The 22,822-nt window shown below is 35.0% G+C and overlaps 1 protein-coding gene across 5 annotated transcripts in view; it reads left to right on the top strand.

The window, feature by feature from the left end:
• Positions 1-15,478, top strand: part of LOC149557174 (calcium-dependent protein kinase 18-like) — a 188,999-nt gene extending 173,521 nt beyond the window's left edge. For 2 of the 5 annotated variants that reach the window (XM_089831879.1, XM_089831883.1), the window contains 3 exons: positions 14,289-14,462; positions 14,579-14,703; positions 14,789-15,478. In XM_089831879.1, the coding sequence (XP_089688005.1) occupies positions 14,289-14,462; positions 14,579-14,703; positions 14,789-14,813 (324 nt within the window). In that variant the 3' untranslated portion in view covers positions 14,814-15,478. Of the gene's footprint in view, positions 1-14,288; positions 14,489-14,578 lie in introns of all 5 variants that reach the window. The other 3 variants (XR_016364851.1, XM_089831881.1, XM_089831882.1) reach the window with 3 other exon arrangements.
• The last annotated feature ends 7,344 nt before the right edge of the window (positions 15,479-22,822 follow it).

Here is a 22,822-nt window from a genome sequence, read left to right as displayed (position 1 = left end):
AACTCATACCTAGGCTTCTCAACAATAATGATTTGAGGTGTATCTATTCTTCTCTAATAAACTCAACCAGATCCCAAAGAGATAAATACCTTTTTTTACCATTCTAGAGTTTTCACGCAAAAATTGATGGGATGCTTGAATGCAAGTTAGATATCCTTCTACTCATCTAGGCACTCTTTCTCTGGATGGCAAGGCATCAAATGAAGTCATAAAATACCTTTTTATCCTTGAATTCCTTCATTTTAACCTCATTTAATCTTGTTCAAACCCTAGCTTCCAAAATCTTGATATTTGCCAATGAATTAGATTCTACCTATGATACTCGATACAATCATGAACTGCGATTGCAAACATAGATTTGAAATACCATTTTCCAACTCATGTTACCATCGCTATCTCCATTGTTAGAACTTCTAGGGTAAGGTATGATTTTTCATTAATATATCCCCCTTAGGTCCTACGACCTAATTAGGTTGACGAAGAAGTGCCTACACCAAGAGATGGTGTGACCTGTCCAGTTGAATCAATTTGCTCCTTTCTAACTTAAGTCTTATCCATTTCCATTAAGATCAACAACCTTTCCTTTTGTTTCGACTGACTAATTTGTCCATTGTACTTGCAATTCTTTGCAATATGTCCTGTATTGTTGCATTTGTAACAAATAACATTTGGATTTCCATACCTCTGATTGATCTGATTAGTCTTCTACTTGCAATCCCTTGCAATGTGGTCAAAGTTGTTGCATTTAAAACACGTAGGATTACCTATTTTTGTAGATCTTGCATTAGGTATAGCTTTAGATCTACATTCATTAGATTTGTGTCGATACTGCCAACATGTGAAACAATATTTTGTAAATGGTGTGATAGAAGTATTGCCCTTGCATTCTTTTTCCATATGACCAAATGTAATATCCCCCACATTAGAAATGTCAAAGACATTTGTATAATATTAAAATTGACTTGGAGAGTGTGGACTCAAATTATAAAAGGTCAATTTAATATTATAAAGTGGGGTAAAAAGGACAAAGAGAGATAAGACGAAAGGCCATGAAGGGAGTCGCAGAGTCATAGTTGTGAAGATAAAATGAGATAAAACTCATTCATTTGGTATGCTTGATTGTGATTCAGATTTTTAGTTCTCTCTTGTGAGAGTTATATCTTTTAGCTAGTGTGAGGACGTAGCCCCTTGTGTAGACAGACAGTGGATGCAAACCCATTGTCTGTGGAGACGTCACTTTAGGTGTCTCGTATGTGCTTATAGGTTCTTCCTTTAGTATTCCAATCTAACTATACAACTGTGTTTAAGATTTTGAATGCGGGTTATTGGGTTGCTGTTGTATAATGCAATAACATGTTGTTGAGGAATTTTATGATAGTTTTACTGATTTGTACTATTGGTTGTAATGCTTTTCATATGCTTGAATCCTGAATATTATTTTGAAAGAATGAGTTAATATCTATTGGAGTTTCTACTGGTTCCTATTGTGTTTCTTAATACATCTGCCTATGTTTAAGTCTTGACTATATTGTTGAAAAGGAAATCGAGTAAATATCTGGTTTGGGATATTTTAGTAGTATCAGAGCTAAAACATCCTGCCATCCTGTGAAGTCTATTAAGAAATTTTATTTGAAACAAGTATTTGTAGTTCTAAATTTTTTATCAGAATTGGATCAAAAAATGCTATATAGTTAATATTGCTGCTCGTTCTTCTACACAAAGAGTTTATTTGCTGGAAAAGGAATGACTAAGCATTGGAGATTAGTGCTTTTGAAATGGGCAACAATCTTAATCACTGCTGTCACACTTGAGATCAGCAAATATATTGAAGACTTTAACTATGGCAAATATATTGTAAGCGGCAAACTTAATATTTTGTGAAGCATTGGAGGGGAAAATTTTCAGCTATTGTGAATGAAGTTTAAATTGATACGAATTTTTAGATGTTCTGTTAGGAAGCTGATAAGACAAATATCGGTGGCTTATGCCCAATTTGCACAAATTATTGAAGAGGAGCAAATTTTTATTAGTGTTGAATAATATCCATATTGGAGAACACAAAAACGTTTATTTTATAATTCATTGGAAGATTTTTTTACAAAAGATTCAATATTCTATCGATCAATTGAGGATATTTGTGGAGGCTAATTTCTGGTCAGAAATAATAAAGACAGAAGTTGGAACAAAGAATGCAGAAAATCTTCTACCACACATATCTTCCAATCTCATCATAGTCAGATAGAAGGAAATTTTGATTAGTGAAGTTTGTTTCCTTTAAGCAACTCAACGAAGATTAGAATATCATGTATTTGGTTAGAACGTGAATGACACAGCTTGGGAGAGGGGTTGGGTGATTAATTGAGCTTTCTTAGAGAATCACGAAAACTGAGCAAGGTGAAACGACATATTTTGGTAGTTATTCTCTGTTGGCGACAGGAACAATTATATTGGTAGCCGAGAATAATTTTTGGAGCTGGAGACTATACCTGTTGTTGAATATAAGAGTCATTGCAATATTTTGTTGAAATCACATAGGAAGTTGGAGCAACAAAAAGAGACTTTTCTATTTCATATATGTCGTTAAGAACAATGTCCCGATAGGATTGAAATTGCCATACAAAAGATGGAGTATTGTTGTTTCCTAATGCTTGAAAACAATTTAATCAAGTGGAGACATTGAGTCGTGATATATCTCTGAGCACTTGATAATGGTGTGGACACAATATTGATCAGGGAACCATATTTTAGTGAACCATATCAAATATATTTCAGCATTTGAATATACTGAAGCTGGGCGGTAAACATTATTGAATGCTTTATATACCATCGAAGACTCTTGGAATTCAGTAGTTCAAGTTAAGATTTCTCTTATGCTCTATGGAATTACTCAAAACCGTCGGCTCCAGTAAATGTTAGATGACAGACCCAACGTAGCAACCTCAAATGCTGAAGAAGTTAAGTTTGGTGTTGTCTTTTCATATGCCTAGTGCTCTGAAGAAGTATTTTAATGACTGCAAGACATTTGTGAAAATCGAAAGGAATTGAGTTTTGTCATCACAAGGATATTTGGGTGTGAGTTGTAATGAGCAGACACAATAATGTGAACACATTGACACATTTTGGGAAGACATCTTAGTAACGCATATTGTTACAAATAAGTCGGGTGATGCCTATGCGCCTAGCAGGTTCTATGATTAGAAAAGCAAAATGTATGAATCATTTGATAAATAGGTGTCATGGAAGGTAATGGCCAGACATCATGCCATGCAATAGTCAACTCAGCCTGGATAGTTACAAGTGTGGGGAATGTGTGGTGGAAGAAAAATGATATGTTTTAAAAATAAAAGAGTTATGTCTATCAAAGAAGAGTATTATATTTTGTGCATATGAATTGGAAAGGGCTAGTGATGCTTGTCATTATTGGAAATCATTTTCCTTAGCATTCATGTTGTGCGTGGTGGTTGCTATTTTTGGAGGACGACTCACATTCTTGGTGTTTTTTTGTGTGTTTTGAAAAAGTGGGTGCAAGTTACAGTTCGGGACAACATAGTTCAAGCAAAGGAATCACAGTATGATCATTCTTGTGATGAGTGTCTTTCTTGAAAAGAGTTGTATGGTTTCCAATCACTACAGTTGTTAAAAAAATCAGTATGTTTGTTTTTTGGGTGGAGTGGCTAACTATGCATGAAGGAAGTCCATCGAATCTCTCTTGTTGGGTCTATTAGTATGAATATTAAAAGGGGGATGTGCATGTTTATGGTGGGATGAAGATTTTTGTTCCAGCCCATTGTGTTGAGACACCAAAGAGGAACGAAATTTTGAGGCAATAATCTTCATCTGGAACACAACTCAAAGTGCAAAGTTTTACCAGAGCCGATACTTAAAGGTGATTACTATGCGAGAACCAAAAGATACTTAATAAGCCTCATCAAAGTTACAAAAATCAGATCTCACAGTTTAGTGTGCAAGTCTCTAAACAATCTAAAGTTTTCGGGTATATGTTGAGTCAAACTATGGTATTTTGATTATACCCTCAAAATATCATGGCTCAGATGGATTCTATGTGGGCACCAAGTAGCACTGCAAAGTCATTAATGAAACACGAGCCAAGGTTATAGAATGCATATGGATCGCTGGCAAGAGAAAATTTGTCAAGTATTTCAATTTCATTGGCATCCACAAACGTCATAGATGCATTTACTCACAAAGATGGCAGAAGTCTGCAGCAATGTGATGATGGTGATAAAGTAAGGAAGGTAGGAAAAAAAAAGCATAAACTATCACAACTTCCTGAGCATTCAATGATAAAGGAATCAGTTCCCTTTCAGCCACCAGTGTCAGATTATTCGAATGAATTTCTCTTGCACGATGTCTCTATGAGTACTTACAAAAGGAACGAAAGGCAAGTCAATAGGCAACCCTTCATGGGTTATAGCAATCCTGAGGAAAGAGTTGAATATTCTGGACTGTGTGTGCCCCAATCAGCAGATATAAGAACATAAATAGTCAACATTCATAGAGAGTATTAAAAAATTCCTACCCGAGTTTAGAATAACTTACTGTTCAATGATTACTTGTATTTTCATCTATAGGAGCAAAATAAGACTGCAAAAGGGAAGTATTTGGAATTGGTTCAGGAGCTTCTTGCAAGGGTTTAGGGCAAAAATGTGTATGAGGAATTTCCGGTAGATCAAGATCATCAAATAGAGGTTCTTGAAAAAGAAGAGCAGTCAATTACCATTGATTTACAACCTTCTAGCGATCATGTAGAAAATGTCATACAGGGTGAAAGTTTCTATGTGGTGAATTGGAGGTTAGTGTTAACAAGTAGGTTGATGAGGTCAGTTGCATACAAGGTAATAGCAGGTTGGAATCTTTGTATGATGAACCATATATTTCTGATGCCCACGACATGAATTTAGAGGAGCAATCTAAGACGACATTGCAAGACGATGAACTGCTTCAACATGACAATAATGAATTGCATACCTTAAAGAACCAGCTGAAGGTTAGTGAAGACATGGTTGTGGCATCTTTGGTACATTATGACAACACTCACAAGATGGTTGAGGACCTCTACATGAAGGTTCAACAGGGGGAGGAAGGAGATTGGCTTGTTGCTGATTTGCAGGTGATCAAAGCAACTCTTGAAATTATGAAATCTGATTATTTATGTTTGCTTTCTGATAGGGGTTATATTCTTAAGGTTGCTGAAATATATGCTGACCAGTCGAATAGAGAAAGGAATGAGATTAAGAAGCTCAAAAGGGAGCTTAAGTATGCTCGTGAGGCATTGGATGATACTCAGTTTTCTCTTCAAGAAGCATAAAATCAGATACAGATCACAAACCATTTTCGGGAACATGAGGGTAAAGAGAGATAGGAGTTTTTCTAAGAAGTAATTGATGAACTTGATAGCATTCAGCAGACGTATGACTTGGATAGCTACCCCAAACAATCAAGTACCAAAACTTTAGATCACATTCAGTTTCTAGACAATCCTTTGTTTGAAGTAGATGTGGATTGAATTTATGATAATCCTCTTTTTGTGATAAACGAAGGAACTTCTTTTGATTGTCATGAAGAAGATGATTCTGATTTCGGAATATGAAATCTTGGTACAATTCCTATCAATGAATTTGAGTCACAGGATGGGAATAGTGATTCAACTACTGTCATGTCATTGAATCAGTCCAAATATGGTTTCCAATTTCACCCCATATAGGAGTTGGAGGGGTTTCCTACATCAACCATTGAATAGATCCTGGTGGAGTATTGATGAGAGCTATGTTACCCCAGGTTTCCGGGACTGGGGGATGGCAATGGGAACAACTATATAAAAAATAGGGAAAATTTTAAATATATAGGGAAATTTTAAATATTCATATAAAAACATGGATAATGCATGCTTATATAAATTATAGAACCTTAACATATAATGTTTGTGTTAAATAATTTGACTTTAGAGTTCACATGAGAGTGGAAATCAAACAAATTATCAAAACTGAAACATTAATTTTATGGGACAGCCAAGGGAAAGGTTTTCAGAAGTTTCCGAGTTTCCGAGACGGGGGGACGTGGGGATGGGGTCAATTTTTGCCGGAAACGTGTTCCTAGGTAACATAGGATGAGAGCTATGTTGCAATCATAGCGATTAGCTTTTCAGCTTCATACCTACTCATAGCACCTATGTCCTTGGGGGTTCTCCAAACTAACGACGACACTATGGTATTTGACGCACCCATGGTGTTATTCTCAGCTTTTCAGCACCTTGTTTCTTACACCATCTATTTTGGTCGGGTCGTCACCATCTACTGGGTTATACATAGCTCTTGGATACACTTCTACCTCATCATATCAGATGGTCATGGCAACAGGGTTTGGGATCTAGGTGTTGACAATATGTACCTATGGCTTTTTGAGGATTTTGTTACAACTCTGCTCAGTTTGAGACTAGATGCGAGGATAATTAGAGTTGTACAATCTACAGGTGCAGTGATATTTCATAGATTTATATGGGATCCAGGATCTGATTGATGGATGGATGGCAGAGTGACACCTTACTTCGTAGTATGGCCGGATTGGTTTCCATTTTGGGTTGCAGAGCTACCTGCAGATTCATATGGGATCTTGGTACTGATTACTTGAGGACAAGCAATTTCAAGGAGGGGAGATTTGTAATGTCCCATTTTTGGGACATTAGAAAAGTTAAAGACATTTGTATAATATTAAAATTGACTTGGAGAGCATGGACTCAAATTATAAAAGGTCAATTTAATATTATAAAGTGGGCTAAAAAGGACAAAGAGAGATAAGACGAAAGGCCTGGAAGGGAGTTGAAGAGTCATAGCTGTGAGGCCTCGCCTCGACCCTTCGTAGCCTTAGCTGTTACATTATTATTTTGATACTTATGACTCGATACGTCGAGACACTATCAGATACACTGAACATATCGTATTATATTATTTCATGTTGTGTGATGTTTACTTCCAGATATTTGATGTTCGTCATTTAATGTTTTATGTATATGTATGTTGATGAAATAAGTAAATGCAGAATTAACAGATTGATTATGGAATTTTTTTATGATTAAGGATATAAGTAGGATGAAAGAAACCCTGATTGATTTTAAGATGTATGTTTCAATTTATGTGATTTCTGATACGTATATATACATATGTGCATGTGATTTTATGGGACTACTGATGTGTGCAATGAGTGTGCAGGATATTTAGCTGAGAAACCCGACGGAGGAACAAAACTGATCCTTATGTGCTAATTGTGGAAACCTTGTTGTTCGTAACTAAATTAATTGTGAGATGTATGTATCTTTCTGTGATCAGTAATTGTTAATGTTCTTAACTGTGTTCTTATAGTGTCGCTTGACACTCGTGAATTTGCATATGTATTCCGCATGCTAGTTAGGGTTAATTGTGTAACCTTTAGACCTAAGTCGGATTCAGTTAGTGTCTCTTTTTGCTAATTTGTTTCTTAATCGAGTTTAGTCATCCCTTAATTCAGATTAGTGTTTAATCTGCATTTTTAGAGTTGTTAGATGGTCCTAAATATTTCCTAGCTTTTGTTTGGTTCTAAATCTATTCCTAAGGTTTTAAAACATGAAATTTTTATACCCAAGGGGTATGGGTATGGGTTGGGGACATTTTCCAACCCCTAAGCCCCTTTTGTTGATTTTTGAGGTCACTCAAAAAGTCTATTTTTGCCTTTGTGCGAAAATTGCAAGTGGTTACCATGAGTTGCATCACCTCAACTCCACTTAGTGGTTAACCTTGGTATGGGTTGAGTTAGAGACTTCTAGATTTGTAGGTGGGTGGGAGAAGTAATTGCCCTTTTTGGTGGTTGAGTTTGAGACTTATTTAGAGGTCCTTCTTGGAGTAGTGTGGGATGTTACCCAATTTCTACTTTTAGAGAGGAGTCTTGGATGATTGAAGGCAAGGAAGGGAAAAGCTCTACTCAAATTGTTCATTTACCATTACCTTTTTGTGAAGGTAGTAGTTCTTCATCTCCCTTGTTCAGATTTTTATGCTTGTTTCATGCTTAAATGCTATGGTGTTGTTATTTGGATGCTTGTATGTATGTTGGGTATGTTGGGAAGGATTCCAACCATGTTTCTTGAATGCTTTTCTTTCATGTTTATGTTTAAATTTTGAAGTATTCTTGTATGGGTGTTTTGGTATTACTCACCTTTGGATAGGGTAGAAGTGACCAATTTCGGGAAAGGTCCTTTTAGTTGGACTCCAATAGTGTAGAGTCTCTTCTCAGGACGAGAAGATAGAGAGAGGGTAGGGTGTTATGGGCCCCTACTTGTCAGCACAAACCACGTATGAGTTTTGGCATGTAAGAATGGAAGAGCGGAAGTTCTTGATTTATAGCGCCGATTGGGCACTTGGTTTGGTGTTGTGTCTGACATCTCTTGTTGGAAAAATCCACCTTTCCCTAGTTTTGATTCATTGTGAATCTTGTTGTGAAAACCTAGTATGAATATGCATGTTTGATTTGTCTTTTGGTCATGCTTGTTGACACCTGATCAGATTCTGTTCTGTCCACAGTTCTTAGAAATGTGTTGTAGAAATTGATATGGAACCCTTGATGAGGGTCATGAAGGAAATTCAATTAAATTGTTGTAATTTTGGAATTGGAATCCTATGTAATTTGTATTTCAAAACCTTGTTGTAATGGCAACGACGCCTGGTTTTCTTCCTGGTTCTTTCCCGGCTGAGCCTTTGAATCAGGTTTGCCAATAAAATGGTGATTGAGTATTATTGTTTCTCATGAGATTTTTGGTATCTTTCGTTATATGATGCACATCAAAAATAAGATGAAAATGATGTTGATTTAATTAAGGCAAAATTTCAAGTTTCCTTATATGTTGAAAACAAAAAAAATCATATTATGAATGAAGATTCAGTTTTGTGATTATTGGAATTAAATCATTTCTTGCATTATGGCTTAAATGGATAATTAAATCTCTTGGTTTATTTAGTTGCAAGAAGCCCTATTGGATTTGCTTTAAAAAAAAAACAAATAATAATAATCCCTTCTTGGATAATATATCAACTTCATAATGTATGCTTAGAGAAAATTATGACTTCAAAAAAAATTTTTGTTTGCCCAAGAGCAAAAGCCCTCTGGATTTTGTATGGGCTTGGGATTTAATTGTCTCTTTGTAACAGAGAATATTCTTAAGAATATTCTTGTATTTAAAATTAGTAAAAAAAGAAAAAAAAAGAGGAAACATAGATATATATGTTTATAACAACAAAGTAAATAGCATAAAAAAAAATAAGTCATAGAACATACCATCTAAAATATCTATTCTTGCCTAATAAACTTTTTGCTTTTAACCTCCAACTTGGCATCAGTTTGGGTCATGTTTTTAAAAAGTTGTTTTGTTGCAAAGTCAATTTGTCATCATGGGTGATGACGTCACCCTGCCCCATAGAATTCGACCACTTGCCAAGGTATGAAGGAGGATTAAATTTGTTTTAAATCTTTTTCACCCCTTGCAAACTTTGGTCATCACCTTTTTAGGATGGGTCCGCGCATGTTTTATTGACTTGGGCAGAGCGCTGTACCCTGGCCAGCGCTTGGGAAGCGCTTGGCCTTGGGAAGCGCTTGGGTAGGGTGTAGGGGGGGTATAGGTAGGGGGTTAGTGTTAGGTTAGTGTTAGGTGTTAGTTGAGGGTTAGTGTTAGGTTAGTATTAGTGTTATAGTTAGTTTCTAGTTTAGTATTAAGTTAAATTGTAATTTAATTTAGTTTAGTATTAATTAGTTATGTTAATATTGTTACTTTTTATTATTATTAGTATTTGTTAGTAGTTTTGTTATTAAAAGATAGTTTAAATTTAATTAAGTTTAGATTTAGTTAGTTTAGTTTTAATTAATTTAGTTGTTTAATTATTTTAGAAAGTTTTAATTAAATGATTCGTTAAATTTAGTTAGTTTTTTTTTTTTTTAAAATTAAATTTATATTTAATAAGATTTAGTTGATGTTATTTGGAGTAGTATCAGTTAGTAAGTATTTTATTTAAGTTGTTTTAGATTTTCATTTTTGTTTTGTAAAGTTAGTTTATGTTTTTAGTTAGTGTTCTAAACATTTATTTAAATGTAATTTTGTTAGTTTTAATCGAGAATTAGTTAGTAATTGTTAAAATTAGATTCAAATTAAAGCAATTTAAATTGAGTATAATTATGTAGTAACGTAACAAATGTCGATATCATTTTAATAACAAAAGTTCAAATCTTAACGATGTATGCCTTCACAAGTTTATAAACTTAAGATGAAATGTAGAGAACCTCTACTTTAACTATGATCACAACCATATCGAACTTAGAGCATTTTAATTATTATTCATTATTTAAATTTTTTTTTTTGTATTTTTACCCTCATAGTTTGGGCATGACAATAGCTGTGAAGATAAAAGGAGATGAGATTCATTTGGCATGCTTATTATGATTCAGATTTTCAATTCTCTCTTGTGAGAGTTATTCGGAAAGCTTCATGTTTCAGCCAATGTGACGACGTAGCCCCTCATGCCGGCAGATAGTGGACACAAACCCATTGTCCATGGAGATGTCACTTTAGGTGTCTTGTATGCGCTTACAGATTCTTCCCTTAGTATTCCAATCTGACTGTAAAACTGTGTTTAAGATTGAATTCTGAATATTGGTTATTGTGTTGCTGTTGTATAATGCAATAACATGTTTTTGAGGAATCTTATGAGGATTTTACTGGTTTTGTACTATTGGTTGTAACACATTTTCATATGCTTGAATCCGAAATATTATTTTCAAAGAACGAGTTAATATCTATTGGAGTTTCTACTAGTTTCTATTGTGTTTCGTAATACATCTACCTATGTTTAAGTCGTGAATATATTGTTGAAAAAGAAATCGAGTAAATATCCAGCTTGGGATATTTCACCAAATTTGTTATATGTGAAACATTTGTCATTGAATCTCCGTCCATTTGCTTGCCTTTTAGGTGCTTCTTTAGGTTGCTCAATCTCAATTACCCTTTCTTTAGCAATCTTAGAACATTCTCCCTTTTCATATCCCAATCCATGTTTGTCATGATTGGTTTTTGCCTTTCCAATTGTTCATCAAGCTTCTCTATGCTGGTTTTGAATTAGTTCTCGAATTTCTTGGCTTTTGCAAGCTCATTTCCTCAGGATTTCATTCACTTTCTCAAGTTCTTTCACATTGTGCTTTGTCTCATCAAGATCGAGTTGCATGTGACCAACTTGAATGTTCAGTTTATGGCATTCATCTGATTCTCTTTCAAACGTTTCTCAAGTCTTTTTGTATTTTTCTTAGTTTCATCAATTTCTTTTGACATCCTTAGGATTGTTATCTCCATTTCACATTGCTTTTCATCTTTCTCCTTCGCAAGCTGATCTGGTGTAGATTTTTCGTTTTCAATCACCTTATCAATATTGCTTCCATCTTTCTCTATCTGATCTACGAGTCCTTTTCTTTTAGATCTAGATTTGTCCAACTGATTTTGTCCAACTGATTCCTAACAGTTGTGATAAAGCTTTTTGCCACCTTAAGCTTGTCCTTCAATTCAGCATTCTAAGCATTTGACTTATCAATATCCTCGAGTGCAATCAAGAGCTGCTTTTAAATGCTACTAGTTCCCATCAAGATTCTCCTCAAGTTGTTAGACTTTGTCCTAGACTGAAAATTCTGATACCAATTGTTAGGAATAAGGAATATTGAGAGGGAGTGTGGGGAGGTGGGTGAATTCGTATTCCAACACTTCAACCAAATTAAACCAATTTCACAACTACTGCAAAACTCAAACATAACAAGTACACCATGCAAGTACACATAACACCATATATTTATCGTAGAAACCCTGCTAAAGGAAAAACCACTGTGGGAATTGTGACCTGTGAAAATTTCTCTGCAGAAGTAATTATCCCGGTTAAAGGATTAAGTACAGTAAGGACACTGTTAACTGTTTTGAGGGAGTGCACAAGGCATTAGGCACTCACCTGGAGAACACTGCTCAATTACAATAGTTAGGGCAACAACCCTATGAGAAACAACCCATTCAACAAAACAAGTGAGTTACAACTCAGATTTGGAATACAATACACAATAAACTGTTATATAGCATCGTACATGTGTGAGCAGTTCAAGTGCAAGTACTCAATCAACCTGCTTACTCTCCTATGCCTTTTCACATCATCAATAGATCACAAATACTGTATATTCGTTGCTGATCCTATTGCTTGCATATCGTACTTCAAAATCCCAAAACTTGATCTCATCTATGTGCCAAAAAAACAACTTAGTCGACCCAATAAACATATAATGAAATGTGTAGAAGATTCCATTATGCCTCGACTAAATCATCACATAATAACTTGCAATAAGAATGGAGTTTTCTCCATTGTCGACTCTGTCATGATCAATCACCAAAACAAATCAACTCATTGATTTGCCAAGTGTACTGATGGAATCATTCAACTCTGTTCCTGTTCCAGACAGTTTACAGATAACACGATACTCAAAATAGATTATCTCCTGTATCCTACAACACTATATCCTGCGATGATCGGTCATTTATTTGCCAAGTGTACTGATGGAATCATTCAACTCTGTTCCTGTTCCAGACAGTTTACAGATAACACGATACTCAAAATAGAATATCTCCTGTATCCTGCAACACTATATCCTGCGATGATCAGATTAGGTACTCCAATATGTCTACTATCAGAATCTAGCTACGCAGATCATAACTCTCTAATCTCTGTACTGATGCAAAATATCTGCTTGTATCCTGCACTGTTCTTCATACTTAATTGATTTTCATCAACTAATCAATTGGCAAGCCAAAATTTTGTAGGGTGGCTAAGAGATAAGTTTGTAGTTGCCATCAATGCCAACATACCATGTATTGTCAGGTGTCTCTTGCCAACAGATATAAGAAGGCAACTCTTATCGGTGACGGAGGCATCATTCAATACTTTGTCTTATTTATTTTTACTTTCCAAGATTTGCTCTGTTTAGAGCGATTTGCCTTTAAGACAGTCCTGGTGCAAGTACAAAACAACTTAATCAGGGATGACACTTAATATCATTGCATTTATTTTTTGGACGATCATATATATTGGTCACTTCAAGTGATTATTTGTAACACTGCATATCATACATTGGCATGTTTAGAAATCGCAGGATCATCTACTGCAGATTGCATATTTTATATTGTACAACAGATACAGCATCATAGATCTGTTATGATAAGATTAAAATACATTAAATAAGTTCTTTGCCACTATCAAATTGTAATTGTGAACTTTATATAGCACATCAGTCCTGTCATTATTATTGGATATATTATCAAGAAGCTTAAAATGTTTACTTATCTACCATTACTTGCTTTATCTATATTAGATTAATATAGCAAGGTCTGATTATTAGAGTAACAGTCCCCACATTCATTATATACCCAAAAATGGGACATTACAGAGAGCTTGATTTCCAGCCATATGCATGAACTTTTGGTAGTCTCTGTCAGTAACAATGCAACATATCAAACACCATGTCCATTAGAATAGTCTTTAATGACTTGGTCTACATTTTTAGACCTCTTTTTGAAAAAGAGGTCTTAAGATTCACAACTTCGGGGCTGCAAGGAACATGTTGATTTCCATTATGGAATGGCTAAGCTAATTTGTCTTGTATTTGATTATTATATGCAAATTAAAGTCAGTAAAAGCTTAACCAGATATTCTGCAACGCTGCCATGTAAAATGATCTGATTATTAATTTAGAAGCAAAATCCCAATGCTACCTTTTACATGTACTAGAATCTAGAGCTTAAAATGAGGTTACAATTTTAATGAGGTTAAACGAAGGATCCTGACAAATTTGGCTACATATGAGAGCCTCTTAATTTTTAAATGGACGACTCCACTCTGTTTGAATCACAAACGAACTAAAATTAAGAAGTAAAATCTTTTAAGTATGTCAATCAGGGCTCGTCTGTTCTTCAGAAACCTTAGTTTCTATCGTATGATATAACCAATTTAAAGTGTTGATCTTTCTATCATCTGAAGATTATATTTTAAAGTTTTGTAGTGAACACGTCTATTTTATGAATTTTAATTTGGAACATCAAACTGCTTCTTTTCTGCTTTAGTTATTGAATTTAATTCTGTACAGGAATGAGTTATGGAACTTATATTACCACACCTAAATACACGATAAAGTTTTTAGCAGGTCATCTAACACTATTTTTCCTTTTATTTTTGCATTAGATGGACAGCAACAGAGATGGGCTTGTAGATTTTGAGGAATTTGTGGCTGCTACATTGCATGTGCATCAGTTAGAAGAGCATGATTCTGTAAAATGGCAAAGGCGCTCCAAAGCTGCTTTTGAAAAATTTGATTTTGATAAGGATGGATACATTACTACAGAAGAACTCAAGATGGTACATAATTCAAAAGTCTTATTTAGGTTGTATGGAACTACAATTTAACAGATTTATTCCTTCAAAATTGATTTAAGTGTGATGATTGTGCATATGATATGATATCTGTATTGCAGCATACAGGAATTAAGGGATCCATTGAACCTCTTTTGGAAGAGGCTGATATTGACAGGGATGGGAAAATAAGTTTACTTGAATTTCAGAAACTGCTCAGAACAGCAAGCCTGGGGTATAGAGCCAAGTGAGTTTATTAAATATCCTCAGTCTCACGATACTTGTCTGAATCAATTCATATCATGAGTGGAGATCTGGAATCCTGCCTACAGGTGTCAGTTTCACGGTGCTACCTGAAATCAAATGTGAATAAAGCTTGTGTTAATAATTATCGACAAATGCAAAGATGCTTTTGGCTGCAAACCATTTCTTATGACAGAAATCTCAAGAAAAAGATTGTCGCACTCGATTGGAGGTTCTTTGTTTAAAGGCCTCCTCAAGATCATTTGTAAAAAGGGATGCTACAGATATGTTGAGTGAATTGCATTGTTAGGTTCCGGAAATCATTTTTACATAGGTGCTGTTGGAATTTTCAAGTAGGTTGGCATCCAAATGCAAAATGCCTAAATATTATATTAATTATGATATTTGGATTATGGTCTTTGGACAAACCTTCCTGGGTTTTGGAAATTGTCTAAGCATTTCAGACTGCAACAGACATAATATCTGGTATGCTTACCTACGGTTCTGCAGCTCATATTAATTAGATTCTTTTTCTTTGCTTTTTGCTGTTTAAATTTAAAGATATGTTCAACCAATCAAATTGTAATTCCAATGTATTCTAGTGTACTATGAGTGGAGTATTAATAATTCTTCTCCATTAGTGAGTACTAGAAGTGTGGATTGTTCTCAGGGCTACTCCTATGGGAGGCAAATCTGTTACTGCATTTGGAAAGAGTATGGTATGTTGAACTAAAAGTTCTTGATTCTCAGTAAATAAAAAAGTGACATAGTGGCAAGTACTTGTCTTTGCACTGATGTTATAAAATATTTGTTGCCAAGTTGATATATGAGTCATGACACAATGATTTGGAGGAAGGCTGGATAACAGGTTTTTTTTGGTTTTTGAAAGAAGGCTGGATACAGTTTGAGAATAAGAGATACTTGCAAGCTGAACGTATCATGATTTTATTAAGTCAGTAAGAATTATATTCGTCAGGTTTGACCTTGACCCCAAGTTTGATTGGTACTAGGCAAAACTTATGACAGATAGTTAAAGTTACGATTGTTACTTTGATTAAGTATTTGTTAAATATTAATGAGAACATGATATGTTAGTAACAATCCCTGATAGAGAAATTAGCTGATTTTGACTTTGATAGCCAAATACTTGGTAGAGTGGTTGGAGTTCCTAATAATTTTACCAGTAGAGTAGTTGGAATTCCTAGTAATTTCAACTTTTCATTGGTATAATATGGAGACACCTAAATCTCATCTATTATCATTCCCAGTGACATTCTTTTGATGTCATCTTACGAATCTTTTCATTGTCATTTTTTATATTATTTATTTAATCTAATCCACTAATAATTAAACAGTGACATTATTTAATCAATTTAGCTCATTACTAATTAATTAAGCTGCCTACTAATCAAATCATAATTGTGGCACCAATAGCTACATGCTCCATCAATAATCTCTGCAGATAACATTAATTACATTTAGTTGATTACACATCTTTCCTACAAGCATGTTGCCATTTTAACACACTTCTGATAGTTAACTCCATGCCACACACATATACGCAGACAGATTGCAGGAGCCATGACTATGCACAAATTTATGACAATATTCCCTTGTGTCCACATCTAATTCATATTGCTCACTTATATTTTTAAGTTGCAATCATCCCCACTTCTCTTGAATTAGTCAATTGCATGTTCAATATCAATAAGGCCACAAACATGTCACATATAAGTAGAAAGATTGCAGGAGCCATGACTATGAACAAATTTGTGACAATATTCCATTTTGCCCACATCTAATTCAAATTGCTCACTCATATGTTTAACTTACTATTGTCGTCACTTCTCTTCTTGAATGAATTCATGGATTGCATGTTCAAAATCAATAACATGCCATCTTTTGTGACATTGCATAATAATATACGCTGTGTTGCCTTTTCTTCCTCCACATTTGTATTCCACTATACCCATAATCACCTCTCTGTTGCTCTCAGGTAAGGTGCCCATTGCAGGAGACTACCTTCATCAATGACTTGGAAGACATTTTGTGGTTGATATCATTTTTGATTGCATGTTCAAAATTAATAACATGGCATCTTTTGTGACATTACTACATAATAATATACACTGCATTTCCTTATCTTCCTCCACATTTGCATTCCACTATACCCATAATCACCTCTTTGCTGCTCTTAGGTGCCCGTTGCAAGAGAATATCTCCATCAATGATTTGTAAGAAAATTTCTGGTTGATATCATGGAATATACAAATAACAATTAAAGATGCAACCAAGGGTATAGAACACTTAATTCTCCCTGGCGATCATCATTGTTTGGGTGATGAAACTTTTCACTTGTGATGACCATTACAACAATATTCTTGGTCTAGGTACGTGAATGCTTTCTTGTTTTCATCATAGTGTGCTTGGCTTGCTTATGTTATCAACTTTCCTAGTTTTTGTCTAACTAGTTGAACAACATTTTAACAATATGTTTCTACCATAGTAGCCAAATAAGGTAGCATAGGCTTATTCATCTCAACATTTGGCATCACTTCCTCTAGTAGGAGGATGAGAAACAAAACTAAAGTCAATTCTTGTAGAGCCACACTTTTAATTCAAAAAGACCAAAATCAAAAGATGAGGCCTTGACTTCAAGTTCATATTTGCCAACAACTTGTGTATCTTCTTAGTTGGAGACAATTCTAGACCTTCCTCTAACTAACTTGGAGGATGATGAGGAAAGAGATGACTCTACCATTACCAACCCAACCTACCCTTGAAGCACAACTAGAACATGTTCTCATGACATCACAAACTTAGAAACATCATTGGCTTAATTTCCAATAGGAGGGTGAAGATAAAGCTGCAAGATTCACTAGACTAGTTGAAAGCTTGGGCAACCTTTCTTGATCACTCTATGACTCTAAAACAACCCTTTGGCATCTCTCCAAGGAAGGGAAAGTAATCAGTGAGAGTCTATGCTAGAGCCAAAAGAATATATTACGTAGGCTTTAGCCCTATCTTTGGAAAAACAATTATTGCAGTGATGTAGGTAGACACTCATTGAAATAAATCAGCTACTAATAGCTACTCATACTACCTTCTAAGATGTACATGACAGTGAAAACTTGGATGCAACTACCAATGCCACATTTACTCGATAGTTGCGAAAATAATTAGCTTAGGCTAGTGCTAAGAGCACTAAAAATGAAAAAAATTCTCACAAGGGACCTACACCCTCATCCAACAAGAAATAGGCATCAATTTTTTTCCTCCATCATCTTGCTTCTTGTTGATCATATCTCTAGTTGTGGATAGAAAACACTTGGCTCCAAAAAGATCTCAAGGCCCTAAAAAAGGAGCAAAGTACGACAAATGCAATGGTCTTTTTAGGTGTATAAATCAGTGTTCCATTCTTGGTCATGCACAAACCCTCTAGTATATATGCATTATTCCTCTCCATACACTTTTTAGATGCAAACTCGAACAAATCTCATCCAAACTTCTAGTAGAATTTGAAAACAATAACAAGTCTATAAAAATATATTTTCAAAGCACTCTAAAGGTCTATGATTAAATGTGTGAGTTATTACAATTTGTGTTCATCTTAGGGCATTGTGATTTTTTAATGCTTAATTTGTATTAATGAATCGCAACATTGAGGATTCATTTCCTTTTTACATGACTCTATTGAGGGGTAAAGTTGATGGAGGAATATCTGGTGGCCTAACAATAGTTTGGAATTGCTATGCATCATGAACATCCTAAGATGACTAACTTCACTAAAGATTCTTAGCTTTACTTTATCAACCTAGTGTCACTAATTAGCATGTCCCAAAATTTGAGCCATCATTGCAACACTCTGAGACCATGAGGGCACTCTTCTGTAAGTTGCTACTAATGCCTACATTACTAGACACACTTCCATAGAAAAGCCCCTATGCTGGTGTGAACCGATTTCACTATCCAATCTTTAAGGGAGTCTAGCTAGAAAAACAAAACTTATCATTTTAAAAATATTTATATGTGATCACCACTAACAAAATCTTATTAGTAAATGAATTGGTCAATGTGTTTTCTTCACAAATTTGCCCAATAGAAGTGAAATCTTTGCAACATTTGGATAAATCATTATGGAAATAAATGAGTGATTTATTTTCTCCTCCCCAAGAAATAAATAATTGTAACAAGTACTAAAATTTGTTAATGCCACAAAGGTACACAAACTGTAGATATTCTTATATATTATTCATTGGAATAACTTCAAATGTTGATAAAACAAAGTTTATCAACATTCCCCTTAAATGTGATGCATAGATTGCTCTCTTTGCCATCGCACAAACTGTTGTAAATAAACTAACTCACAAGGAAAATAAAATATTCTTTGATGCATATATTTTAAAATAGAATGAACATATGAGGATGGTTATAAAATCTCTAGTAGAGAGAGTCCCTCTACAATACAATTTCCTCCATTTAAAGAGCTCACATTGAAGCAATTTGTAAGTCACTCCTTTTAGCCAATCTTCTTTTACTGACATTTCCTCTCCATAATAATTCTCCCTTCTATACCTTTTCAATTTCACATGAGGGAATTTCTACATGGTTGGCTGCAATATTTTTTTCTTGCACATTACAATAATAATTAGTGTTAGAATTCTTTAGAATAACTGAAGGGGGGGGGGGGGGGGAGGGGGCGGGTTGAATTAGTTATCCAAGGTCCAAATGCCCTAATAATGCTTTTTCACTTCTTATAATGAATCCATGAACTTTTCATCCATCCAAACTTAAATCAACCATCTTAACAAATTATAGCAAATCAATATGCAGGAATAAAACATGCAAGATCAACACATGACACAGTGATTTACGTGGAAACCCAATTTGGGAAAAACCACCAATAACATGCTACTTGATTTTCACTCTTCTAAAGTGATGCCCTGTTAAAGACTTACAACACACTGTTAAATGTGACCTTGTTAGAGGATTTCACCATACTGTTAGGAATGGGCCTAATCAAAGGACTTTAGAACATTCACTTGGAATGTCACCCTGTTAAAGGATTTACAACATGGCTATTAAACCAACCTAAGTCCATAGGTTTTAAACTATCTGTTACAATTGCTAGAGAGTAACAATAATGGATTGTTGATCCGATACAACTTACAACATACTTTGCAGATTTCAGATCACTCTTCAATTTAGTCCTTTTGCTTGGTTTTTAATCACTTCAGTTCTTACAGCTTGACATCTCAAGCTTCGTCTCCTTGAGTCTTCTTACTCATCATACCAATGCATCCATATCTGTGGTCATCTATTGAAGCAGAGTAAATGTGCTTTCTTTCTCTTTAGCACCTCCTTCAGCAATTATGCTTTCATGCTTGACCTCCTCTCTCTCTCTCTCTGCTTCATGACCTTATGACTCCTTAAATAGAAATCTGGTTTGCCTTTGCCGCTCGATTCTCCCTTTCCAACTTTAGGGTTTCAAATGGATTAGGTAGGATACAATGTATCTACCCCATATCTTGCTCTTATCTAGAAAACTTCGTCTAGAGTCCAGTTGTAATCTCCAAAAACATTCTACATGGTGTTCTGTGCCACCAGCTCATCATTCTTATCATCTATTTGATTCACAGAATTCAAGATAACAACCTTGTCGGCTTATATCTGGCGAATCTTCGATTTTCGAAATAATGCAGCAACTCGACATTATTGATTTACTGATGCTTGACACCTCTGTGTTACTCGACACTTGATTCTGCTCGGCACTTGATTTTACTCGGCATCTGATTTTACTCGGCACTTGTATCTGCTCGGCATCTGAAGTTCTCTCGGCACTTGAAGTTGAACTTTTCTCAGCTTCAACTAGGAATCTGTTCGACACTTGATAGCTTGCTCGGCTTCCTCTTTACTTAGTTAGGCTTTACAAATGACTTAGCTAAAACCTTACATCTTTGATATGTTTCAGTGTGCCCATTCTCTGTGTCTTAGAGTATGTCATCAATACACTATTTCATCAATTGCTTAGTTGATCCTTGCACTTCATTACAACATCATAACTTCAACCTTACTCTAGGTGTTCTAGTTACATCTTTATTGATTGCCTCCTTGTCAATCAACCAATTGATAGTTTTTGGATCACTAAAGCAATTGTCATTCCTGCAATTAGCAAGTTTGACATCAATGACAAAACAATGATTGAGAACATTCTTTACTAGTTACATATGATCATTTCCAACAATCTCCCTCATGATCTTTTCAATCATTTCTAACAATCTTCCTCTTTGGCATTGATGGAAAACCAAACTAATCAATTGATCAACTTAGTTACCACCAAGATTGTATACGTTGTCTACTACTTTTCTTGGCTGCTGCATCCTTACTACTGATCTCTTATATCTCCCTCTTTCATATATATCTCCCTCTTGCTTTGTATTGATAAGTTTTCTGCATATTCCTCCCTCTTTGACATAAATGCCAAAGATGTAGCATCTTTATCCTGCAAAATATAAGTTTTGGCTTCTTGATGTCTTCTCCCTTTGTCACGATGCTTGCGACTGATTTGAAGTTTCTGCTCCTGCTGTCATCCTCTGCATTATTCTTCTGATATTTCAATGATTTGTTCCTGTTGATGCAGGGCAGCATCCTTGTTATTTTATACTGCTTGAGTTAGGGGTATTACCTCCAACTTTCCTCTAAGATATTCATAAGCATCCTTGGGCAATGGTTTGGTGAAGATATCTGCAGTTTTTTCCTTTGTGTGAATGTATTTCAACTTCACTAGTTTGTGTTCTACCAATTCTCTGACATAGTGATACTTTATTGCAATATGCTTGGTTTTTGCATGCATTACTGAATTTTTGGATATGTTTATAGCACTTGTATTATCACAATACAATATCACAGGTTTTGTTGCCTCTTCTTTCATTCCTTTCAATAGATGTGTGAGCCACACAATGTTTGTGCAATTGACTGCTGCTGCCACATATTCTGATTCTACAGTGGATTGGAATGTGCATGTTTGTTTCTTGCTAGTCCAAGTAACTAGCCTTTTACCTAAAAACAATGCACCTCCACTTGTGCTTTTTCTATCATCAATGTTGCCTCCCCAATCTGCATCTATATATGCACTGAGCTCAAACTTTCCATATTTTATGTTAATATAGACCAAAGTTATCAGTTCCTTTAAGATACCTCATTATTCTTTTTACTGCTATGAGATGATTTTCTGTGGGATTAGCAGAGAATCTAGCCACTATTCTAACTGGTAATACTATGTTTGGTCTACTATGTACAACATATTGTAGTTTTCCAATCATGGATCTGTACATTGTTTGATTGACTTCAGTTGATTCATCATTTTTGGATAGCTTATTTCCTGTTGCCATTGGTGTACTGACTAGTTTGGACTCCTCCAATCCAAACGTTTTGAGTATTTCTTTGATATACTTTGATTGTGTCACAAATATACCATGTTTTAGTTGATGTACTTGTAATCCAACAAAAAAATTGATTTCTCCAAACATAGACATCTCAAATTCATGTTTCATTTTGTTAGCAAAGCCTTTGCAAAGCACTTCCTTTCCTCCAAACACTATGTCATCCACAAAGATTTCAGATACAATAATATCCTTACCTTCTTCTAATTTGATGTACATGTTGCTGTTATCATCAGTTCTTTCAAATCCTATTTGCACTAGATACTTGTGAAGTCTCTCATACCATGCTCTGGGTGCTTGTTTCAGACCATAGAGTGCTTTATGTAATTTGCAAACCATATCCATGTTGTGCTCATCAAAAAATCCCTCTGGTTGTTCAATGTAGACTTCTTCCTCTAGTATCCCATTCAAAAAAAGTAGACTTTACATCCATCTGATAGACTTTGAAATCTTTATATGCAGCATATGCAAGTAGAGTTCTTACTCCTTCCATTCTAGCAACAGGGGCAAATGTTTCCCTATAGTCTAATCCTTCTTCTTGAGCATAACCCTTGCATACTAGTCTAGCTTTGTTTCTAGTAATTTCACCATTTTCATCTAGCTTGTTTCTGAATACCCACTTGGTGCCAATCACATTCTTGTCAACTGGTCTGAGAACCAAACTCCAGGTTTTGTTCTTCT

Source organism: Cupressus sempervirens, chromosome 5 (assembly GCF_028749045.1).
Source record: "Cupressus sempervirens isolate cs-2001-9-10 chromosome 5, ASM2874904v1, whole genome shotgun sequence".
In the NCBI taxonomy this organism is placed as follows: Eukaryota; Viridiplantae; Streptophyta; class Pinopsida; order Cupressales; family Cupressaceae; genus Cupressus; species Cupressus sempervirens.
This window is presented reverse-complemented; position numbering and strand designations above follow the sequence as displayed.